The 23,846-nt window shown below is 44.0% G+C and overlaps 1 protein-coding gene across 3 annotated transcripts in view; it reads left to right on the forward strand.

Moving 5' to 3' along the window:
• The window catches only part of AUTS2 (activator of transcription and developmental regulator AUTS2), a 760,670-nt gene that overhangs the window by 510,589 nt on the left and 226,235 nt on the right, over nucleotides 1-23,846 (forward strand). For all 3 annotated transcript variants that reach the window (XM_056506763.1, XM_056506765.1, XM_056506764.1), the window contains exon 5: nucleotides 12,415-12,444. In XM_056506763.1, the coding sequence (XP_056362738.1) occupies nucleotides 12,415-12,444 (30 nt within the window). The remainder of the gene's footprint in view (nucleotides 1-12,414; nucleotides 12,445-23,846) is intronic.

The following is a 23,846-nucleotide window of genomic DNA, read 5'->3' on the forward strand; positions in this document are numbered from 1 at the left end:
GCAAGGCTGTCTTCTGTAAAGCTTTATGAGAAATTGCTGTCTCCCTTGCTCTGAAGGACCCAATTGGTGAACATTTTAGGTTTGGTATTGAATTTCCCGTAGATCTCTCCTGCATCTTTTTATGATAGCTGCCACTCAGGATAGCTCTGCTGAATTTTCCTCCAAGATTAAATTGTTTGTTCAGATTCTTCTCATAGTCTTTTTATTTCCCCCCTCTCAACAGTCCTTCACATCCATACCAATGGCTCTGCATCATTCTCTTTCTTTTCCTGTATTTGTAAATCATAGTGTCCTCTTGTAGCAGGCTTTTTATTGATTACTCAAAAGGGGTAGTCGAGCTTAATAGCAAAGCTGAAATGAGTCTTGAAGAAGTGCTATTCCTGCAGCATGATAAAACTGAATTCTGTGAACATGAATAAAACTCAACATACACAGCAACACCAACACCAAATTCACTGTAAAAGCTGGCAGGATCTGCAGTTCCTGGGAAATGGGAAAACCTCCTGGCTGCAGAGTAAGCTCAGAGGTCGTTCACAGCCCTCCAGGACTGTTCCAGCATGGAAAGAGCTGCTGTCACTGAATGGAGCTGGCCTGAATTGCTGGATCATGGGAGATGCACAGCATTAACGAGCTGGCTGTGGATGTAGGAGGGGAAGGATGTGGATGTTTAGGGATTTAAAAATTCACATCATTTAAGGCAATGAGGGTGTGATCTGCTGTGACCTCCTGTCTAGCACAGACCATATGATCTCAGTAATTAATTGTATTGCCTGGAGTACAGTAACTCTGACTGAACGAGGGCACCACATTTAGGCAGGTTTTAATTTTTTATTCTTTTTTTTTCAATTAGGAAAAATCTGCCCTGTTTTTACGTGAAGAATAATAAATAATTCCCCATTTTTAAAATATGCACCAGTCTAAATTTATCTGGTTTTTACCCATTGCATCTTGTTATTCACTTGCTTTTTAGACTGATGATAAAGCCTACAGAGGTTTTGTGGGGAGAACATGTTTGAAATCTCAGAGCCTCCCTCCCTATTACTAAATTTTCAAAAGAGATGAGAATGGAACTTCCAGTCTTTTGGTATCTACAGCCTATAAAACAGAGGGAGCCTCTACCTCTCTAAAACATCCCTTGTGACATTCCAAGGCTCTGTATTCACAGAGACTATCTCTGGAGAAAGCAATGAATTTCCTTGCTCTACCTAATCCATCTCAAAACTGCAGAGCACAGGTTGAGTAGTTTAAAATTCCTTTCTGTACAAGATGCAGGTGCTTTGCTGGGATCATCCAGCCAGAAATTCAGTGTAAATTTTTGTCTGTGGGGTAGTGTTGACCACAAAGATCAAAGATATGAAGTTTCTGCTCCTTCCAGGCATCCTGTGGATCCTCATATTCCCAGAGTTGTTTTGCATCAGTGTGTCCCTTCTTTCTTGACAAGGAATTTAGTGGGCAGTCCTGTGTTTGACATTCAGGATGTGGGGCACACATTTGCAAGAGATAATTCCTGACAGTGAAGTCTCACTGCAGCTGAAAAAGGAACACATGGGCAGTGTCAGTAATGCTGCATTGGCCACAGCCCTGCTCCAGCACAGCTGCTGCTGGCAAAACTCCTGCATTTTCCACAACCCTCCTGGACAGGGATAACTTTTTGAACACTGAGCTAAAAGCCAGCTATTCAAAGCAATCCCTTGCCTTGGCTGTGACAGGTAATTTGGCACTGCTGAAAACAGTCATGGAGCCTGTGATAATATTTATGATATAGGAGTTTTTACTACTTAGTCTGGGGTAAGGTTAATGCAGCAGTGGGGAAAAAAAACCTAACCAAACCCCAAACATTTCTCTTCTTCATCCATGCTAGGTGGATATCCATAGTGGATATTTGTACAGGAGGATGGCTTTTAAAGTAGATATTTGGGTCTTAGCTTCTGCAGCTTCCTCCTGAGGGACAGAGGAACAGCTCCCATCTCTGCTCCCTGTGACAGGGACAGCACCAGGGCAGGGCTGGGGCTGTGCCAGGGCAGGTTTACGTTGGATTTTAGGGAAAGGTTCTTCCCCAGAGGTGCTGGCACTGCCCAGGCTCCCAGGGAATGGGCACAGCCAGAGCTCCAGGAGCTGCCAGGGATGCACAGGGAGGGATTGTTGGGGTGTCTGTGCAGGGCCAGGGGATGCACTGCGTGGTCCCTGGTGGATCCCTTCAAGTTTGGGATATTCCATGACTCTCCCACCTCTCTGCTGTGTGTGGCTGTGTCCTGGAGCACTGTGAGCCCCAGTGTGGGGTCACTGCAGAACCAACAGGGGAGCAGCAGCCTTTGCTCAGAGCAGAGGCACACAGGGCTTTGGGCTGAGTGAGGGAGGTGCTCAGGAAGGGAGAGCTGGAGGAAATGAGAGATCCCCATTCCTGGGGGGGCTGCTGGGACACAAGGAGTCACTTCTGCCACTGCTTGTTGGTCAAGGGGGGCTCGAGCAGTGAATGCTCTGTTGGAAAACATCCCTCAGCTATCAAAGAATCCCAGAATGGTTTGGGTTGCAGGGACCTTAAAGCCCATCCCATCCCATCCCATCCCATCCCATCCCATCCCATCCCATCCCATCCCATCCCATCCCATCCCATCCCATCCCATCCCATCCCATCCCATCCCTGCCATGGCAGGGACACCTCCCACTGTCCCAGCTGCTCCCAGCCCTGCCCAGCCTGGCCTTGGGCACTGCCAGGGATCCAGGGGCAGCCACAGCTGCTCTGTTCAGCCAGGCAGAGATGAATATTCTTATTCTCAGCCACTCCTTAGACAAAAAATGGCAGAGTTCAACTGATAAATCAGGGATATTATTCCTACCTCTAAAAAGAGAAATGCAGCTCCTGTTTTAAATTCAATTATAGTTGCTGCATTCTGGAGGAAAAAAAACCCCAAAACTTCCATTTCCTAATAAGAGATCACAGATTCCTAATTATAGAATCATGTATGTCAAAAAGGAAATTTGAGCCAGGCAGGCTAAAGTGTGCCATTGTCTTTACAATTTATATTTACTTGCTCTACATTTAGAATAATCCTTCTCTTCCCTCAGGTCTAGCACAGACAATTTATCAATTGTACAAAAATGATAAAGGCAGCAATAAATAATAATAGTAATAATAATACATAACAACTGTGCAAGTGATGAATTATAAAGCAGAGATGGAAAAGGGAATGCAAGCACAGCACAGGAGCCAGTTTGCAGGGCTGAGTACACAGGCTGAGCTATTTTTCTGGCATTATGACAATGAGGAACATTTATGGGAGTTTGCAAACAGCTTAGAACACAAATCATTTTGTTTCAGGTTATATTTATAGGGCTTCGTTAAGGGGTTTTTAGTATCCATTAAAATCCAGTGTTCAGAGGTTTATAGCTCAGCTGTTAAGGTCTTATCCCTAAGGATCAATTGTTTTGGGTCGTTTGGGGAATTATTATTTCCATTATTATTTATACAATTCAGTTTAACTTATTTAGGCTACTGTGAAGACACAGAACTCAAAAGCTAAAGAGGCCTTGTTTGGGAAAGAAGAGAAAAGATGGCTTTTTATTATTTATGTTTGTTTCAGATACAATTTCTATGATTATTTTATCCTAGAAATCAATGGACTGTCTCTCTGTGTGGGTTTCAGTAGCCATGTTGTGCTCAGAGTTGCTGCAGCCCCTGAGCAGTGCTGTCAGTGCTGGATTGCTGCTGCTCTGAGTGCTTTGCTCTAAGTGAACATAAAAATAATTTTCAGTTGAAATGATATAATTTTCCAGAGGTCATACACTTTAGTTGGTGGAAGATGAGATCTATACTGAAAATAGGCATGATGTGTCTAGGGCCTGATCCAGGTCTTAATGCTTTTTTCTTCTTCTTTGTTTCTTCTATTTCCTAAAACCAACATTCTCTAAGGAAAATTCCTTATTCTGCTGCACACTTTATAAACACATATAGTGGAAGTAAGCAAATCCTAGGGAATGTAGCATTTAATAGCCCAAAGAGATGAGAAGCAGAGGGTTGACAGCAGAAGGGAGTGAGTGACTTGCCTGAGGTGATCCTGATAGCCAGTGACAGAGGTGGATCTCCTGAGTCCTAGCCCAAGGCTATCTTTCCTCCATCATCTTGCTTTTCAACCCACAGTGCAGTATTTTTGCTGAGAGGTGAGTCAGATCCAAAGGGTATTTCTGGATCACTCCCAGTTAGGTGGATATGGAGGGTTAAGGACCTGACACACAGGGAAAAGGGCAAATAACATATCTGAGAGTTGTTTCATAAACAAGCATGGGAGCAATGAATGGGAGAAATGCATTGTGTTCTTGAGGAAAAAAAATATAAATTCTTAAAGTGCACATATCTTGGAATTAATAAAGTGGCTGTTCTTATTGATATTATTTTCTGTTGTACCCAGCTTCCTTTGTGGCAGTATTTCCCAGCTGTTTCTTGTTTAATTCTAAATATTCATGACATTAATTCTATTTAAGTCCTATGCTGTTATCTGAGACAAAATGTCAACATTTTATGACAAAGTGCTGTATCCATTGCTTAGAGTGTCCCTGAGGAACCTGTTTGCTGTGGCTGACTATCAATCTCTGATGGAAAACCTGATTGACACCAATAAAAGCTTGGTAGCTCTCATTTCCCCATTTAGAATGATCCAAACAGCTCAATAGCCATCTAAGATCTTTAGAGTGTTTTTAGCCTGTGCATAATTCATCATGTCAATTATTGTGCTTTTTTAACTTCCAATTTTGGGATATCAGACCTTCTCCAGCAGGTCAATAGAGCATCCAGTTGCTCTCTCTTCACCCTCTCCCTTCTTGCTGCCATCACACAGCACCCAGGTTCCTTCTGGGCCCTGCAGAGGAATCTTTTCATCCTCCTTGCTTCCTGCCACAGCCCTTTTCATGGGTTATTCTTTTTACTTGGCTCTATGGAGTGTGAGCTCCAGACCATCCAAGATCTGTCACACATGCAGAGGAAAACAAGTTGTTGCCTCCAACCCCTTGATTCTGTTTTCAAAGTTGACTCAACCCTCGCTTAACTGGTTGGGGATTTTTTTCTCGTTGCAATTTCTATTTCTGGCAGCGGTGAAGAAAGGAAGAGACTCTCAGACCCCAGACTGTGAATATAATGCTGACAGTAAGGAAAAACATTTAAGAGGAATCTCTGTGAGATACTGAGGTCAAACTTTGGCCATCTGGCAGTTGGGAAGAGCCATGTGTGAAGGCACGCCAGGCACCTGCTGAAGGCAGAGCTGCTGCAGCAAAGTCTTCAAAAGATTTGCTGGCTGCTCTCAGCCATGGCATGGGTTTCATTTGTAGCTTCTCTTATCGAGCACAATTTCTAAATGAGGATGGTTGCTTCACTTTAAGGACGTACAAATGACTTGCCCTCACCTGTCAAGCATGATCCTTGTATTTTACCAGGCCCATTATGAACGCAATCTTTCTGTCGAAAATTTGCATACCTCCTTTCTTGAAAAGTAATGACAGCAATTTCTTTCCCTCTGCTCACTTTCTGAGTGTCTCATTTAACAGCACCTGGGAAACCGACAGGCGCAGAGATGAGAAGTGAAAGAGAGCAGTTGATTAAATCATCATCAAGTCGGGCCTCAGAAAGTCAATTCTGCTTCCCGTCTGCAATGATATCCTTTTATCTTAAAGTAATGAGCTATGGCACTTTTGCATCCGGTAATGCGATAAGTTCTATTAGCATGTTCCATTTGCTTCACAAGCAAGGGCAAGTCATTTCAGTAAGCTCATATCACTGCAATCAAAGCAATTGGCTTCACAGGCAGAGAAGAAAGAGGAAAGGCTCAGGGTGATTTTTATGGATCACAACACAGTGTAAAAAATAGATTCTTGTATTATTTTAACCCGTAACATGCTTTGCTTCTTGTCAATCAAGGTGTTTTTATTTCATTAGCCTGTAAGTACCTGGAAGACTCAGATTCCAAACAGAACTCATGAGCTAAGACCAGGAGTTTTGAAAAATAAGAATCTTTTCTTATGCAGATAACACCCACTAATGCAGTATGAGGCACTGACTTCATTAACCACTGATTAGTTTAAATCTTTCCTATTGACTTAGTCCATCAGTACAAATGCACGTTTTTATTATTATTTACTATCATTTATTTTTTTGAAAAAGTACTCGTGAGTTGAGAGGATGCTAAACATGACATTACACACTGCAAATTGCCATCAGTTCAGAGGGTGCTAAAAATAACATGACATCTGCATGTTGCCTGCAGCCAGCAGGGCAGGTAAGGAGGCAGCAAATGTGCATCCTGAGTCCCAGGGCAGCCTGGCAGGACAGGGGGTGGCAATTCTGCCCCTGGCAGGTCCTGTGTCACCTCCCCAGCAGTGCCCAGCAGCCTCCCAGTGCCTCCCAGTGCCTCCCAGTGCCTCCCAGTGCCTCCCAGTGACCCAGGGAACATCCCTGCAAATACAGGGAGCAGCACAGCAGAACCAAACCTCAGAACAGGGGGTCTGGTCTGGTCTTGTCTTGTCTTGTCTTGTCTTGTCTTGTCTTGTCTTGTCTTGTCTTGTCTTGTCTTGTCTTGTCTGGTATTTTGGGGTCTTTCTGAAGGGAAATCCCCCCTTGACTTTACAACAAGTTCCCTGTGGCCCACCAGGAATATCTGGGCCTCCCACCAGGTGCCAAGGATATATCCAATTCCTAAAGAAATGAGAGGTGGATCATCCTTATCCTGGACAGCAATATAATTCAGAGTTTTCATTTTAATACTCAACATGTAATTCTTTCTTATCGGACCATTGTTTTGTTGATGGTAGAGTAAAAGGATGCACTAATTGTGTCATTTTATAATAGAAAACAATCCTAAAATTCCTGGAAGGGAGGAATTAGAAAGAATTGCAGCTGAAAAAGATTCTAAGTTCTGAATATTTTTCTTGTAAGGGGTCCAAGATAACTTCAAATATCCAAGACTGATACATTTCATCTGAAGTGAAGTAGTTTGGATAAAATGGAATTCAGATTAAAGGTCAACATTGCAATCTTTTGTCCAGACTTAGGTAATTTGTGTAAAATGGGACTTTTTGGTGAATAATCCATAATTTTAGCTTTTAAGAAAGCAGACCTTAAACTTCTCAGACCATCACTGTTTCAGAGCCATTCCTTACAGTGAATCACAGTGGATAATGGTGAGGAATTGCTAAGCAGACTGTGATGTTAACCAATTTGTGAGATGCTATATATATATATATCTATAAGATTCCTTGGCAAGGAGCTCCATGCTGAATGCTACTTGCAGTCACAGATAGGAAGGAAAAAAGTGAAATTCTTGCTCTTAGTTTCTTTGTGACTCTGCCAGTCTCCATTTCATCAATTAGAAAATTGCCCATTTATTCCCTGCCTGTGTCTCCTTTCATCTAGGAGATTTTTTTTTTCTCCTTTTTTCTTGGAAGCAAAGGTCTAATTGTATAGCTAAAATACCATCTTTGCCCTTTCCAGGGCTGCCAGTTTGTCATTGGTGGAGAGATGGACAAGAATATTGTAAATGTCAGTGTGAACAGGCTGAGGTCTGGGTTTTCCCTCATTTTCTTCAGATTTCTTTTCAGCAGACAGATGAGTAGAATCACTTTGTTCAGCGCTGGCGTTGCAGCAGCTCTGACTCCTTTGGTGGCAATGATAAATGGCTCCAAGATATGAAATAGCTGTTCCAGCAAAGTCCATTGAGCAGAATAGAGAACAATGCCCTCCTCAATGTCATTGTACATGAGATATTCAATGATTGCCACTTTTTGCACAAGAATGTGTTCAATCAGCAAAGTACAGAGAAATCCATGGTGTTGCTTCAGCCTGAATGAGCTGGCGAGGTGGCACAGACCTTTACTCAGCTTGATTTGGACCAGGCTCTCTCAAGTTATTAAAATGGGCTCAAATTAGAGCTGTCACCACATAGGGTGTCTGATTTTTGAAGCATGGCTCTGGGATCAGGCTCATTCTGCAGGTGCTGGAGGAGATGTGCTGTGCATTTTAACTTTCTCCACCTGGGACACAGGACTGGGGAGGTGCAGCTCATCTTTAGCCTGATCTTCACTTTCCCTTTTCTTCTAAAAAAGCACAGCAGCAATTATGCCTCAGCTGGGAATTGGAAAGTTCTTTTTCCACTGCAGGTCTGTGTGTGCACACCCTGTATTGCAGGGAATGCATCTGCTGCATCCCAGGCTGGCTGCAGGAAAAGCTTTCTGGTTTGTTGGCACAGAGATCTTTTGACTTTGTATGTCCTCTTCCTCACTTGGGCTTGGTTTTAGGGATAATTATTTGAATTTTGGCTGCATCACATATATGAAAATGCAAGTTTTTGGGTCGCTGGCTGTGATTAGCATTTCTGGAGCAGGAAGTTGCAGCAATACTACAAAAGGAAGCTTAAACACTTGGCACATGTGTGTGTGTGTGTGTGTCAGGTGATGGGATGGCTGGTGGCTTTGGTTGTTTAAGGGATTGGAACAGTTCAGTGATAACTATCACCACTTTGTGCAAACCACAGTCAGTCTGGTCTTATTATTATTACTAATTATTACTCATTATATATATTATTGTATATAGAAATTAGGACCACCCTTAGCATTTCCATAAGATTTTTTTTCCATAAGATTTTTCCTGTAAGATTATATCAACAAAGATCATTTTGAGGGAGCTTTGCTTGCTTTGAATTTTGTTGGTAGTCCCATAGGTCCTGTTGAGTCCCTTCTGGCCAGTGCAAGGCTCGAGGAAACACAAAATAGCCATTTTGCAGGGTCCTCCCACTGAGGAGCCTGTCAGGCTGTGATCTGAGAAGCTCTCACAGCATTTGGGGCCATGTGCATGTAGAAATTCGGCATTCCAGGGGGCTGTGGGTGCTCAGCAGCTCTGCCTATCTGGGCTTCACTTCTGTGCCCAGCACCAGCTGAGGGCTGGCAGGGGGTTGTGTAGGGCAAATCTGGCAATTTGGCTCTGGGCTCCTCTCAAGCCTGGCCTGGGGTGTCTGTAATCAGTCACAACTTGTGTTCAGAGTGGGGACAGTAAGTGCCTTGAGCCTGAGAATCAGAGCAAGAAGCCTCTGTTTGTTCAGGTGTAAATGTGTCTGCAGCCTCCTTGTCCTGATTTGTCACATTATCACCCTCAGCTTCCAGTGGCAGTTACCTCAAAATCAGGTCATTGCATCTCCAAACTGGATTCCCAGTTATTTGCAGAATATTCCAAGGCAGCCTGTGCACAGAGCCATGGTTTCCTGACAAAAGACATGGGAGACCACTGAAAAATGAGATTTTTGTAATGGACACGGAATACTGAAACACAGCCCAAAGCAGAAGGCCAGTACAAAGTATTTCCATCGCTTCAATTCCAAAACAGGCTGGTGCTCTGAGAACCACAGAGCACTTAAATCATTTCACTTCTTCCTGTGGCCCTGGGAGGTGGGGAAATACTGGAGGAATTGAGGAATTGAGCGAGCAGTGCAGACTCGAGCCTTCAAATTGACCAGTAATTCTGAATAATCAACTTCACGGTTGTCAGGTTTGGTTTCCAAAATGCACTTTCCAGCCCTGGGTAGCAGTGAGGCTGCAGGAGATGGAAGCACCTTGTGCTTTGGCACCTCTGGGGAGAGCTTGCATCCAGAAATGTAAATGAGCATGTCAGAGCAGGGGTGTGTGTGTGAGCCTGGCCGACCCTCAGCCATGGGGGCAACATGCAGTTGCTCCAATTCTGTTTCCAGCCTGAGTAGCAAACACCTTTCTTCTCCCTTTTTGGCATTACCCCTACACACACTCTGTCTGATGGGTGGTGCCAGTGCAGAGTGTGTCCTGCACACACCCATGGATAGGTGCTGCACAGGTACACAACCCCAGAGCAGTGCTTACAGCCCTTTTGTGCTTTCCCTCCTTTTTTTCTTGCATCCAGCTGCTCCACAGAAGGCTGCCTGGCCCAGGACAGCACTGCTGGTTCTCCCTGGTGCCCAGCCCCTGTGTGAGAGGGCAGGAGCTGCCCAGAGCCAGGCTGGTTGGGAGCTGTTTGCTGAGTGCCTTTATTGCCTCTGCATAATGTATGAACTGGAGGGTTTGCCCATCATCAGTCTGTGCCAGAGGCTGGCAGGGAGGGCTCTGGAGGCCGGAGCTGTAAATTGGATGGGGCACTCCTGCTGGGCTCCCAGCAAAGCGCCGGGGTCAGTGTGGGATTCCATGGCAGCGTGTGCCATGCGGGCACACACTGCTCAGAGGCTGTTCTGGCAGCCACCCCGGCTGGCCAGGCACAGAGCTGTCACTCACTGGGCACGGGGGAAGGCAGCACAGCATTTCTAATGGGCTTGGCAGCACGCTGCTTCCAGCACGGGCACCAGAGCCCCGGTCCTTCCATATGCTGAGCTCGGGAGACAAGGTGCTGCTGGGGATAGCAGTAATTATTTGATGTGGAATTAAGCAGACCTTGAAATTAGAACTGGACTGTGGGAGAGCAGGAGGCTTGGAGGTTTAACACTTTGGTGGAAATGGCCTCCCAGACACTGCTCTGCTGGCAAATTCAGATGTCAGTGCTGCAAGCTCTCTTCTCCCCAGGTACCCCACGCTGCAGGGAGCACAAAAACCCTGAGCTTTTTCCAAGCTTATGAGTCGGTAAGGACTACAGCAGAGGAGAGATTCTTTAAATCAGACCAAAACTGGGGTAAAGGAGAGGCTGCAGAGGGCTCTGAGCACAGGACACCTGCCCATGTGCCTGGCACATTGAAATCCTCTGAGCCCTGCTGCTCAAAGGGGATTGTTCTTGCCTGCTTAGACAGACACCTTTTGCTCCCTTTATTTTCACTTTTGGATTAATCTGATCATGACTTGGAGTTTGCCTGGAGGGTGGGCAGAGACACAAACAAATGGAGCAATTGCTCCTTTGCTCCCTGGTTTGAAACACATACAAGGTGTGATAATGGATCCTGGGGAGCTCACAGTGAGGGAACTCCAGGCTCTGACCATCCAGGGGGAGAAGGTGACAGAGCCCAAAAGCTGAATTTTTGCACAGCTATGAAGCAGAAATAGGAAATGGAAAGTCTTTGTGCCATTCGTGCTTGTGACATGCTCTGTGGTTCTTGGGGATGTCCTGTGCAGGGCTGAGAGTTGGACTGGATGATCCTCGTGGTCCCTTCCAGCTGATTCTGTGCCATGATTTTCATGGATTAAAATCCATGGGCAAGTTTGTTTTTTTGTAAATGTAGGGCCATGCTCACCTTCACACCAAAATCTCATACAGGCAGTCCTGTTGAAGTCAAAAAGCATTTATTTATGGGTAGGGTAGGAGTACTTTATATCAATGCAATGCTGTTCTAGAAATGCTTTCCCTTTGTCAGATAAGTGGACTGTTCATTAATTTGAACACTGTGTGAGGTTTTCAAAATTAAAGCTAAAACTGCCCCCTGTCTTCATATTTCTTCTCATTTGTTTGTTACCAAAGTAAATACTCTGGTGTTAAATAGGTGCAACTAGTGCTATATAAATCACTTCAGTTATTAAATAAATTTCACTTCCTTTTCTATTTAGAATCAGCTGCAAGGAGATTGTAATTTTATCTAATCTTTCCTTCATTTAAAATAAGTTTTAAAATACCTAGAAATAGTTCTCAGCTCTAATTTGTTAGTATACAGCTCAGTGGTGTAGGGAAGGCACCTTTTCACCCCCTGTACTGATGAAGACAAGGGAAAAGCCATGAAACAGAAAAGTTGTAATTAAACAACAGAAAGAAGATGAGTTGATTTGTGCAAATCAAATATTTGTGGAGTATTTGTGGGAGTATTTGGCTCTGTCTGTTCACATCCCACTGTATAGTTAACCTTTGGAATTTACAAAATATAACTAATTTCAAAGCAATTTGGTTGTCTTACAAAAATACTCAAAGATGCAATAAGCATGATATAAATACATCAAGAGCTTAACTGAGTGCTCTAAGAACCTGACAGTCAGCTGCTCCTTGGGTAGGAAAGTCTGGTCTGGGTCTCCTGTTTGGTGAAGATTTCCTTGGAAATGTTTGCCATGAGATCTGCAGAGGTGTGAGCTCAGTCTTGAGTGATGCTAACAATTCATTCTCCAGAACCTACTGCTGTAGAGAAAACAAAACCAACCCACAGAGGGAGGTGCTGGTTCCCAGAATTTGGTGGGAGGGATGAAACCTGTGAGTTCCAGGGTTCTTAGAGTCCTGTTTCCAACACAGCTTCTGTGCTTGGAGCAAATGCAAACATGGTTTGGGTTCTGATGCTTGTCTTCAAGAAACATTGAGTGATCTAGGCCTGCTCTACTCCTACAACAGTAAAACTTATTTAAGAATTGAGCAACTGGATAAATATCAAGACTCTCTAGAGTTACCATTCAGCATTTCATCTTTTTTTGCTGTATCAAGTTTCTCTTACCTGTTCTTTTTCTCTTTTTGTGTTTCAGTGTGACAGCGACAGTGATCAAGAAGAAAAGGTAAGAAAGAAAATCAGTATGAGAGCAAAACTAATTTATTGGATTCCCTTATTCCTCCTAATCTATTACTTATTCAAAGTTTCCTCTTGGACTAATCTAAAGCATCTCTATACAAAGAAAATTTCTCTCTAATTTAATTTTGGAATAACCTCAGAGGGAAGAGAGTTCAAATGAATATTTTGGAGGCTGCACAGTTCATCTTTAAGCATATTGATGCCATGGTCTGTGTGGGTTGTCCCTGTCCCAACCCTTTCCATGGCTACACTTCCCCCTGGAAGCTGTAACAGCAACTGAGTCTGTTGGTGACCCTCACATTTGCACTCATTAACAGTTATTTAACCACTGCTAGTGCCTGTTGTGCTTCTCTGCAGGCAAGGGCCTGCAAATTCCAACTGAAGTGTTATGGTTGATGCATCTATTTTTTAGAAATAACATTTGGAAGCTGTACATTAAGTCAAGTAGCACAACTTGCTGATCACTGTCTCCATGATTTTGGGTTTCTGAGTGGGAAAGTGGAAAAAATTAACTCTGAAATAATCAGGCAATGGTCTCTGATGCTGCTTATTGTTTAGAAGACTAATAGTAATGAAGAACTGGTATCCATACTGATGAATATTTTTAGCCATTATATTATGTTGTGAACAGACTAACCTTCTTTCTTTGGCAAAACTGAAATAATCATCACAGAAAAAGTGGTTTATTTTCTTTATTTCCAGGTTGGATTTTTGTGATTTTTATTTGTATGTTGAGCCTTAAGGGATGTTTTGATAGTGTGATCACTTTTGGCTCCTCTTTCCCTGGATAAATTGGGGGATGGAAGTCAGGGGAGGGTAAAATAATGTCAGAAAATCTTGTTCCTGTAATAATGTTGAGCTGGTTAGAGTTTCATGAGTGGTTCTGTTACCCAGCTCCAAGGCAGGCCAAGAAGAGGAGAGATCACCATCATAAGCTGGTGTGCAGCTTATCCAACAGCCAAGTGCAAATATGCTGTACAATCCAGAGGGAAACAATGACTACAAAAATCACCTTCCATGAATTTAATCAGTTTTCTACAGGGTTTGTGTAACAGGAAGCCAAGGAAATTCTCAAACCATTCTGTACATAACTTCCAAAGCTTTGCCCTTCAGCTCTTTTCTGAAGTAGAGGATTTTTTCCTCATGTTTCTGAATAATTTGCTAACTATGTTAAAGAACTGCTGTTTACTTTGAAATGCAATGATTTTCCTTGCATAAGGGAACTAATCACTGGAGTTAATCAGTGTGACAACAGAAAGGGGAGGTTTTGTTGGGTTTTTGCACAGAATATTAACCTGCACTTTTCAATATGAATTTTTAATGCATTACCATTACATTCCATCCTGTGAAGTGATTATTCATTTTCAGGATGTTCCTTATGCAGAGGAAGATGATAAACGGAATTTCAGCTCCTATGTTTATGGCACCCAGAACTAAAAGTGTAATTTCCTGTCACTGCAGCATTTATGGAGCTGAACCTCTGCCTGTCTCAATGAATTTTTCTCTTGCAGCACTCCTGTGTAAAAAGGTAGAGGCAGCTTTTGGGGATGGAGGGGGGATGCTGGTTCAGGATGGTTTCCACACCACAATACAAGAGAGAGACTCAAGACTGTCCCTCACACAGAATATCCCAGTACTTGTGTGGGCAGGATTTAAAATCCAGATGTGTATTTCATCTCTGTGATCTATATTTTGTCTTCCCCTTAATGAAATGAGATTAAATGCAGACCCAAATATCCCTAAAAATTTTAGTGCTTTTCAAATGTCAGAACCAGACCTATCTTTGAGCTCTCCAGCTCAGGCCCAGTTCTGAGAGATGATTGCTCACCCTGGCATATTTATTCAGGCTGTGCTGGCAGCCCAGGCAAAGATCTAAAGGCCTTGTTCTGCTGTTAATTTGAATTCAGCATATGTAGCCTGTTATAAAATGCGAGACATCATCATTTGAGCAGGTCAAGCATATTCAGATGAAGACAAATGGTGCTTATTTGATTTTCTTAAAATCAGGAAATGAAAAAAGTGCTCTCTGGAGAAATCATGTTCTGCCTGACTTAGATGATAGACCAAGGCATGTACCCCAGATAAGAACAGGCGCTGGTGGCTGGGTTTTATCTCTGAAGGACGGTGGGGACTGTCAGCTCGCTGACATGTGCATTATCCCTGTCATTTTAAACAAAGTGACCTGCAGGAAAGTGCACTCTGCCGTGACGTGATAATGGGCTGTTGGATGACAGGTAAAGTACACACTATAAAGGAGGCTGTGCGTTATTCCTTTATTTAACTGACAAGTGGAAACTTCTTTTCTTCAGACAGGCAGGATCTTTTAGATCTCTTTCAATAGGACCCAGAAGATTTTTGAATTCCTGCTTTAAATAAAACACCATTTTTAGGACAAAAAGTTCCTGCGGGCAGGCTGCTCTGGGAGAAGTGAGGATGGTGGATCCTGTCCAAGGGAGCATTTCACTCATCAGCAGTGCCCAACACCCCAGTTTGCATTAATAACCTGGAGAGCTGGGGGTGCTCAGCAGGACCAGAGGTTTGAAGATGCTTTACCCAAATGCCTTATATCATGATGATATTGGCCTCCAGCTGTGGAGCTGCTCTAGCAGTGAATTGACAAATTGCTCTTGGTTGGACCTCGCTCAGTGTGTTCTGAGGATTGAGGATTGTGCCCCTCCCACCAGGCACAGCTTGGCCTGAAATGTTTCTGTAAGAGATCTGCTTTTCTCTAGGTCTGTCTCTTGCAGATTTTGATACCCTCTTGTGTACAGAATGTAGGGTTAATTGCTGCAGAGCAATTCTGTCCTCGCTCTTCAGAAAATGCAAAGGAAGCAATTTTGCCTCATTTAGGATTTTTGAGGGCAAATCCCCACTGACCCTCCATAGATCCACAAGTAATTTATATAGGCACATATTTCTGCTAGAATAAATAAAACCTGGAATCCAGAAAGGTAGACCAGAGCCTTTGAATGAAATATGGCAGGTGAGTGTCAGGAAAGGTGTGTGGCAGATGGAGGGGCTGAAGGATGAGCTGGTTCAAGTTGCCTGGATGGGTCACTGTGAGCAGCAGGTGAAGGAAGGAGCAGAGCTGGGAGCCTGGGGAGCAGCTGATGGTGAGGGCAAAGGCAGTGTCAGCTCCTTTTCCCTGGCTTGGATCCATGGCTGTGTAAATCACTGCTGATATCTGCTCTCTGTTAAGTGATGGCTCTGCCTCCAACCCACCTTCCCCAGCCTTCACCTGGGAGCCAACAGGCACAGCCACTTTTTGTGTCTGCCCTCAAACCAGACCTTGCTGCAGAAGTTCCTGGGCAAGAAGAAACAAGGATATTTAATTGAAACAGTGATGCAGCCCCTGATTAGCCGCGCTGTAGCTAAGGCTGTGTCAGCATCTCAATTTTAAATGACATGTTTTGGGTGGATAATTTGTCTATTTATATAGATTCATGCTCCTTCACTTCAGTTTGACACACAGGACTGGACTGGAGCACTCAAAGTAGACATTTCACCCTCCTGCTGAAAAGCCTGAAGAGGTAGCAGGCATGTCTGTGGAGGGAGAGTATATTTGGAAGACTTGCATCAGAGTGAGAAGCACTAATTCATAGAGAGATGTCATTTTCCATCCTGGGATCCTTTCAGCAAATGCCACTGGGATTTCTTGCTGAATCAGAAAAAAGTATGGATCCCAGGGGAACCCCGATTTTCTCCATTAAAAAGTCTGTCAGTCTTACTCTTTGAGCAGGTCTCCAGAGCTGGTAATCTAAAATTAGGGCAAACGATTGCACAGATGACAAATTTAAGTGCAACTGTATTATCTTTTAATATCTCGATACAATCTTTAAAATTATACCCCTGGTAATTAATACAATATTAAAAACATAAGTGCAAACACAAAGTTTGTCTTTGGAAATCAAAGGAAATCTTGTTTAGAAAAGACATACAAAGAGCTCTGATGAGGAAGTCAGGTGCTGAAGATGAGGTAAGAAATGAGGTCCTGCTTTATTCTCCATCTCTACCATCCCCCCTCAACACTCTGTTTAATCTTAAAATTAAAAGCTCAATCTGAGGCACTTTAGTGATTTTTCACTTCTTCAGAAAATACTTTATTGTTCAGGGAGCTGCTTTGCAGTGTACACAGAGCAGGGCTGCTTCTGGCTGGAGCTGTTCCTTGATGGGATGTGCAGCCTAAAAATCATCCCTATTGATGCCTTAGTCCTGAGCTTATCTCAGGAGTACCCAATCAGTTCAGCAGGCTCTGGAATTTGCCAGGTGTTGGCATCTGTTCAGAGGGGGAGAGTAACAAAGGGAGGGGATTGGGATTGGGATGAGTGGGTGTTGTGCTTGCCAAGGAGCCTGTGCTGGTGGGACTGTGTTGATTCATAATTTTTCTCTTTGAAAGAAAATTTTCCTCTTTGGAGAGAAAAGTACTGTGCCATTAAAAGCACTAAGAGAGCTGAAGAATGATCTTTCTTGAATCAGATTATTTTTAATGGCAATTCTGATACATCTGATTGCATTAAATCAGGTACAAACCCAAGAATGGCATGGGAAATACCATAAATGACTCTGCTATACCCAGGAAAAAGGGATGGCTGTTTGAGTGAATGCACCAAAACATTCTCTTTGTATGTTTCTGCAGCACTTTTGGCCAATTATTTTGTGTGTGGACTTTGGAGAGACATTTTGGAGTAGCATTTTGACAGATGTGTGCCTCCCAGTTTGTTGCACAGGCAGCATTTTAGTGTTTGGTGGTTAAATAATCACCCAAACAAGTGTTTATATATTTGTGTGTGTTTGTTTGTAGTTCTTTTGAACTTTGAAACTCAGCTGCTTAAGGCAGTAATAAATGCTCTGGTGAACCTAAGAGGAACTTGGGAAGGGGCTGCTGAAACCTTGTCAGTCCATAGCTCTGGATAAATGCAGAGTTTGTTGGTCATGAGCTTGAGAAGCCATTTCCTGTGCCCTGCAGACCTGGAGTGCCTCTGCTGAAAGCACAGAGCATCCTGCTCAGCTGGGGCAGAGCTGCTCCATGTCCCCATCCCTCCAAAGCACGTGCAGGACACAGCAAATTGTCCTTTCAGGGGGGCAGGAGGGACCCAGAGCAGCCCCCACCACTGGAAAATAGAAGGTCAAAGTAGGCAGCTGCTTTGCACAGGGCTGTGTTCCCTGTGTTCTGCAAAAGCTTTATCTTAAATGGATTAAATGGTGGTGAAATTGATTTTTACCATTTTATATACAAATGTAATACTCATTGCATTTTCAGGCAGGTGCAGTCCACTCTCATGGAGGCAGTTGCATCAGTTTGGGTTTTTTTTTTAGTAGGGTGCTTGGAAACCAAACTGTATTTGGGATATTTTTTCCTCACCCCTGGGAGGGATGAGGGAAGGAAGAGTTTGGTAGCACTTCAAGGGGAAAACATCCCTCTGGATGGTGCCAGGGCTGTGGCACAGAGACAGCTGGGAGCCAGCTACATTTATACCAGCACAGCCATGCAGTGCTACAGTAATATTTCTGCTCTTCTTACCCTTTAAAACTCTGCCAGGGTTTCTGTTTGCTGTTTATTCACTGCTGGAGTATAAATAATAAATTACAATTTACCTAGTCTGAAAAAATTTAGTCATAAAGGGAACTCTGAGCATTTATTGAGCTGTGGAAAGAAGGGCCTGCCATCAGAGTTGGTTTTTTCATCCTGTTCTTCACAACCATAGCTGCAGGTATCAAGACTGGGGGTGGTTTTTAGAAGAAAATTTCAAAATGTAAAATGTGTCATCTCCAGTCTAGTAAGAAGAAGAAAGACATTGGTGTGTGGCCTTAAGTGTGTGAGACCCTGCTGTTTCTCCCAGCCAGGGAACAGCAAGGAACCCCTGGAGGAGAGTTGCTGTGGGGTTGGGAGCCCCTGAGGATGGGACTGGCTGCAATATGGGCTTTCATGGGGCTGCCCCCCATCAGATCTGCCCCCCAGATCTGATCTCAAGGGTTCTGGGGCACAGCTTGGGCTGGCACATAAAGCTGTCAGAGCATTGAGCCCCTCAGTGCTCCAGGAAAGGTGAAGCATTGCTCAGCAGGGAGCTGGGTACTCAGAAACCCCCTTGGATGGTGGGTAGGTACCAACCAGCACGTTTGGCAAACAAGGGACACAGTGGCTGAGAACCCAATTTCAATCAATTACTTCAGGGCGTGGGATACTGCTGTCTTACTGTTTGGCATATATTTATTTTGGCTAGGGGTAGGATTAGAGAAATGATTCCTCAGTATTATTGCAAAAACTATTTCTGCAGAGCTGGGATGTTTCCCACAAGGGTGATTTATGCTGGGTATTTGTACAGGTGTTGTCCTTTTAGCTCTGGAGAAGGCAGCACCTTCAGCTCGCCCCAGGGGTGAAAGATCAGCCAGGCTCCCTGTGCTGGCAGTCAGGAAGGATTTCTGCCTGTTTGAGGCCCATCAGGAGGGAGGATGAGGCTCCTTTTCGTTCACTGGTGTGGCACAGGGAGGGTCCCTGCAGCTGTTTGCTGTGGATGCTGCGCTCGGGCGCTGTCCCGTCCTTTGTCACCGCTGCCACCACACCGTGTGCTCCTCTGCTCCTGCCCCCTCCCCCCGCCCCCCTTCCCTTCTTTTTGTACCCATTTCGTGTAGAAAATTTGTATTTACTTTGGGAGTGTAATTTGTTCCTCATGGATAATGTGACCCTTAGCGGAGCTGGATCATGGGTTAGTTGAAGTGATATTTTCCGCTAATGGTAGTCGTACATCATTGCTGTCAGCTCGGGTTAGGAGGCAAGCACATTACAGCTCCATTTTACCTCTGCAGGCATCTGGGATTATTTGCCATAACTGAGTATGACATGACCACACTACAGAGTGCATTAAAATTTTACTAGCTGCTCAGGCAAGTTCCTTGGCTCCAGCCTGCCTGCAGGCAGCCGCAGTGATGGATACCTCCAGGTCCTGACTCCTGCACCAAGGATACTCAATGTCAATGGCCCAAACAGGTTTTGCTCTCCCCAGGGCTTGAGCCCAGCTCCTGGCAGTGAGTACACAATGCAGAGCAGGAGCAGGGGAGGGCAGCTTGGCACAGATGCCCCTCCAGGAGCCCCTGGCACATTGGAAGCCCCAGCGCTGTCACATCAGTGGCTTGAGACACTGCTCAGCCACCAGGGCTTAAAAAGTGTCATTTGCAGGGGATAAAAATAAAACCATTGTATGAAAATTCAAAGTGATAGCAAAAAGCATCCAGGGCTGGGGAATGGTACGTGTTAAATGTGTGACAGGCATGGAGCATGATGCATAACAATATGGAATATGCAAATGCAGCAAATGCTGATGAGTGTATGCTCGTGTTGCACTTGATTTTCTGCTCTGTGCATGTGTGCAGAGTCATATTTACACCTATAGCAGCACACACTTATGCCCAGTATTTTAATTTTTATTATTTGTATATATGCAATTACTGTTCTTGTACAGAACCTTAGAATACCAGCCATAGCTTATCTGCATGTATATTATTTTGCAGCATGTGTTTTCATGTATACACATGCCTACTATGAAAATCATAGACATTGCTTCCATTGAACATATCTGTTTATGTAGATGTACATTATTTGCAATGTGTCTGTTTATATATATTGACATTCCAAATTAGAGGTATAGCTATACAGAGAAAATGTGTGCTCAGGAAACTTGGGGGAGAGGTTAAATTGAACATTGTAGTGGTTTTAAATGCTTCTTGAAAAAGCATAATATATACCCCATGATAATTTTATTGCAGCCTCCTGGTGGTTTTGTAAATATCTACAACACACGTCTGTGCTGCCCACAAGCTCTCCTCCCCACAGCAGCACTAATATCTATAATAATTTCAGGCAAAAGGTGCATAGTTATAGAGCATGTTTCTGTAAGCTAAACTGGGATTGTGTGTGTTTGAAATCCTCCAAGCTGGTCTCCTCTGTCCTCATTCTGATGTTCTGTGAATTAGCAGATGGAAGAAGACTGGAAAAACTTCAGTGTTTTTGTTTATTTTTTTGCTTTCTCTTTTCAAGTGTTTGATTGCATTTGTATTCCCTGTGAGATGAGAAGAGGGATAGGGGTGAGCAGCTCTTGGGCTTGTTGGGGGAAGATGGTCTGGGCTCACAGAGTCATGGAGTGGTTTGTGCTGGAAGGGACCTTAAAGATCATCCCATCCCAACTCCAGAGTGTCCCTGAATCCCCACTTTCCCTGTTCAATCCTGCCATCCCAGGTGCACTCCACCTTTTCTGAAGTGCCCAAGGCCAGGTTGGACAGGGCTTGGAGCACCCTGGGACAGTGGAAATGGCAGGGAGTGGGATGGGATGAGCTTTAAGGTCCCTTACAGCCCAAACTTTTCTGTTTCTGTGATCTAGGGCCGAGTTTCAGGATGTGATACTGATTTGAGGGTTTCTTTGGTATAACACATTCCTGGCAATAAATATTCCCATCCTAATTGCAGCACTTGGAGCCAAACTTTATTATGCCCTATAGTTTTACCTGTGCCTGGATTGTAGGATTTGATTCTCAGTAGGGGAGGAGAGAAGAAGAGATTAAAGATTAAAGCTGGTGATGTGCTCAGTGCTGTGCAAGAAACAGAAGAGACACTTTCAGACATCTCTAAGGATAACATGCAAATTCCTAAAGCCTTCCCAGCAGCTTAGATCACAGTAAGAAAGACATTCCAAATGATAGATAGTTTTGCTTGTTCACTTTATAGTGTTACATCTTCTTTTTTATATGCAGCAAAACTTTTATCAAAGTGGTTCCATGAAGGGTGTACGTGGGAATGCCAGGCAAGATTTCACTTTCAGGTGCCACTGGAGCAGAGTGAGTGAAATCACAGAGTGGTTTTCTGATCTTGCACGTAGCAAGTTGTGATTTCAGCTCAGGGAAGATGAGTGTCTGTGGCTGCACACAGTGCATGTGCCCACATGCTCTCTCTGTCCTGAAAGATGAGAATTTTAAACTTCATTTAGAATGTCTGAACTGAGATCTCTTAGTAGATTGAGAAGTTGTGTCTGTTATTCTGCACAAGTGTCTGTACAGCTTCCACACAGAAGTAAGATGAGATGTCCTGAAAGGAAATCTGTGTCCTGAAAGGTGCTGGCCCAATTCTTGTGGTCACCACACCCCCATGGAGCTGCTGTTGGTTGGATCTGAGCGTTGGAGGTGTGTTAATGGTATTGATGAGTGGGCACCTATGATCTGTGTGTGTGGAGACAGACAGAAATTCAATCTGTGCATCTTGGAGTTTGGCCATGGCCAAACACATCTAGGTTATACAAAGTGTTCTTTAAGAACTGTGTGTTATTCAAGCATAATGTTCATATACATTTTATACTCTTGAATAACATCTGTTTTTTATAACAAATCAGGTTTTATAATCATGTATGAGGCATGATCCCCATTCCTGAATGTCTGTTCTCACTTTTCCTTGAAAAGGAAAAGGCTTGGGATTGAGAACTGAGATGGTGAGACATTTCTTTGGAGGTTTCTTTAGAAAGAAGAAGAAAAAAATATATATCTAGAACAAAGTTATGGCAGCTATTTAATGGTTTTAATAGTCTTGGAGGCCACAGCAGATGTAACCATCTCAGGTTTCTCACAAACATATCCAAGGACAGGCTGAAAACAAGGAGACAGGAAATTAAATGCATGCACTGATGAATTGAGAAGGATTCCAGCAAGGACCTGGTTCTCTCAATACTTCTCTCCCTGTGGCTCAGGCAGGGTGTTGTGGGACCTGGAATGGCACAACACAGCTACCATGTCTCTTGGATTCCAGAAATCCCCCACACAGGGCAGAATGAAGAGAATCACACAGGGTTTGAATAAGGGTTGGACCTGCAGGTACCAGCAGAGTAAAGATTGTTCTGGGCTTTCATCTTCCTTTTAATCCAGGGCAGGTTTGGCAAAACCTCTCCCTCCCTCCCTCCTCCCTCGTGGCACTGCCAGCCAAGGGAACTCCTTGTCCCAAAGGCTCTGCCTGCTCTGTCCCCCTCCAGGAGTTTTTTTTTTTGGTTCTTTGCTGGAAGGAGATGGCTCTGGGGGGCAGAGATGTTCTGAGGGTCAGGGAGTGGGAGTTGTGAGAAAAGCAGATGTGCAGGCAGTGCAGGAGTGACCCTGGCTGCTGTTGGTGTGTGCTGGAAGCATCTCAGAAGGACAACTCACAGGAAAATCTCAAAACAAGTTTATCTGACAGCTGGCAGGTTCTCCCAGGCTCCCAGTGTGGGCACTGTGATGGAGCTACTGGTCTGCACTGGGAGCTGCTGGGGAGCTGGGAGTGTGGAAGAATTGGCTTAAGGTGAGCCTGACGTGCTGTGGTTTGGAAATGAGGGTCAGCCTGTGTGCACTGACTCCTGCAAGCCTTTCTGTGACCTCTGTGGATAGTCTAGATTCACTTGCAGCCATTACAAAGATGCCTGGTTTGTAATTTTATTTTAGTAGGAAACACCACAAAGACCTTTGTGTCTTTAAAAATGGCCTGGCCTTTCTAATTCATGCTGATCTCTCTTCTGAAAATGCACCACTGAATTTCTGGGCTTTGCAGGCTGCCTCAACATCCCATTTCAGCTGACTCTGGACAGGCAGACAATATTAAACAAGGTTGTTCATTCATAACAAAAGCATCCTAATTGAGTTACATTATTGCATTAACTGTAGCAATCAGATTGAGCCAAATCACCGAGCGATAATGTCATTTTCCAGGGTATCATTTGTAGGAACCAGTTGTCCTGTAAGATGCAATAACTCACTTAATCCTGTGGAGTTTATGGTGACTTATGTATCATATCAAATTCCTTACTTTCAGGGAAAAACTGAGCAGTTAATGCATGGCTGTGAATGTGCAAGTGATGAATTTACAGAGAAACATTTAGCAGATCCTAGACAAACTGAAGAATGAGTGCTAGTCTATAATAGTCTCAGAGAAAGGGGCCGTTCTAGGAATGGGTAAGGCAGGAAACATTTTCAAACTGTGATCTTCTGCCAACACAGGGGTGGTTCAGTTTGTTTCAGGGACTGATAGATGGCTGCTTTATTGGCTCTGAGCTGCCCACTGAGCACAGATTCTCAGAGACTGGGAAGGATGGAGGTGAATTTTGCACTGTACATGCCAAATGTTTACAAGTAACCTCATTTAGAAAACTTGGTTTCTGATGACATTTTTATGTGATGCCAGGACACTGCTGGGGATTCCTGTTAATGCACTTAGAAATTTTGGGATTTTTTTGTTTGGTTTTGCAAAATCATGATGAGGAGAGGTGCCAGGCAGTTCAGAGCAGAGGGATAATATTTGGGACAGGCCAGTATGTGATTTCTGAGGGTCTTGGGGCAGGAAAAGGAGAGGTGACCACTTGGCACTGTGCATTCCTGGGGGTTTAGCTGATG

This window comes from Oenanthe melanoleuca, chromosome 19 (assembly GCF_029582105.1).
Source record: "Oenanthe melanoleuca isolate GR-GAL-2019-014 chromosome 19, OMel1.0, whole genome shotgun sequence".
NCBI classification, from domain to species: domain Eukaryota; kingdom Metazoa; phylum Chordata; class Aves; order Passeriformes; family Muscicapidae; genus Oenanthe; species Oenanthe melanoleuca.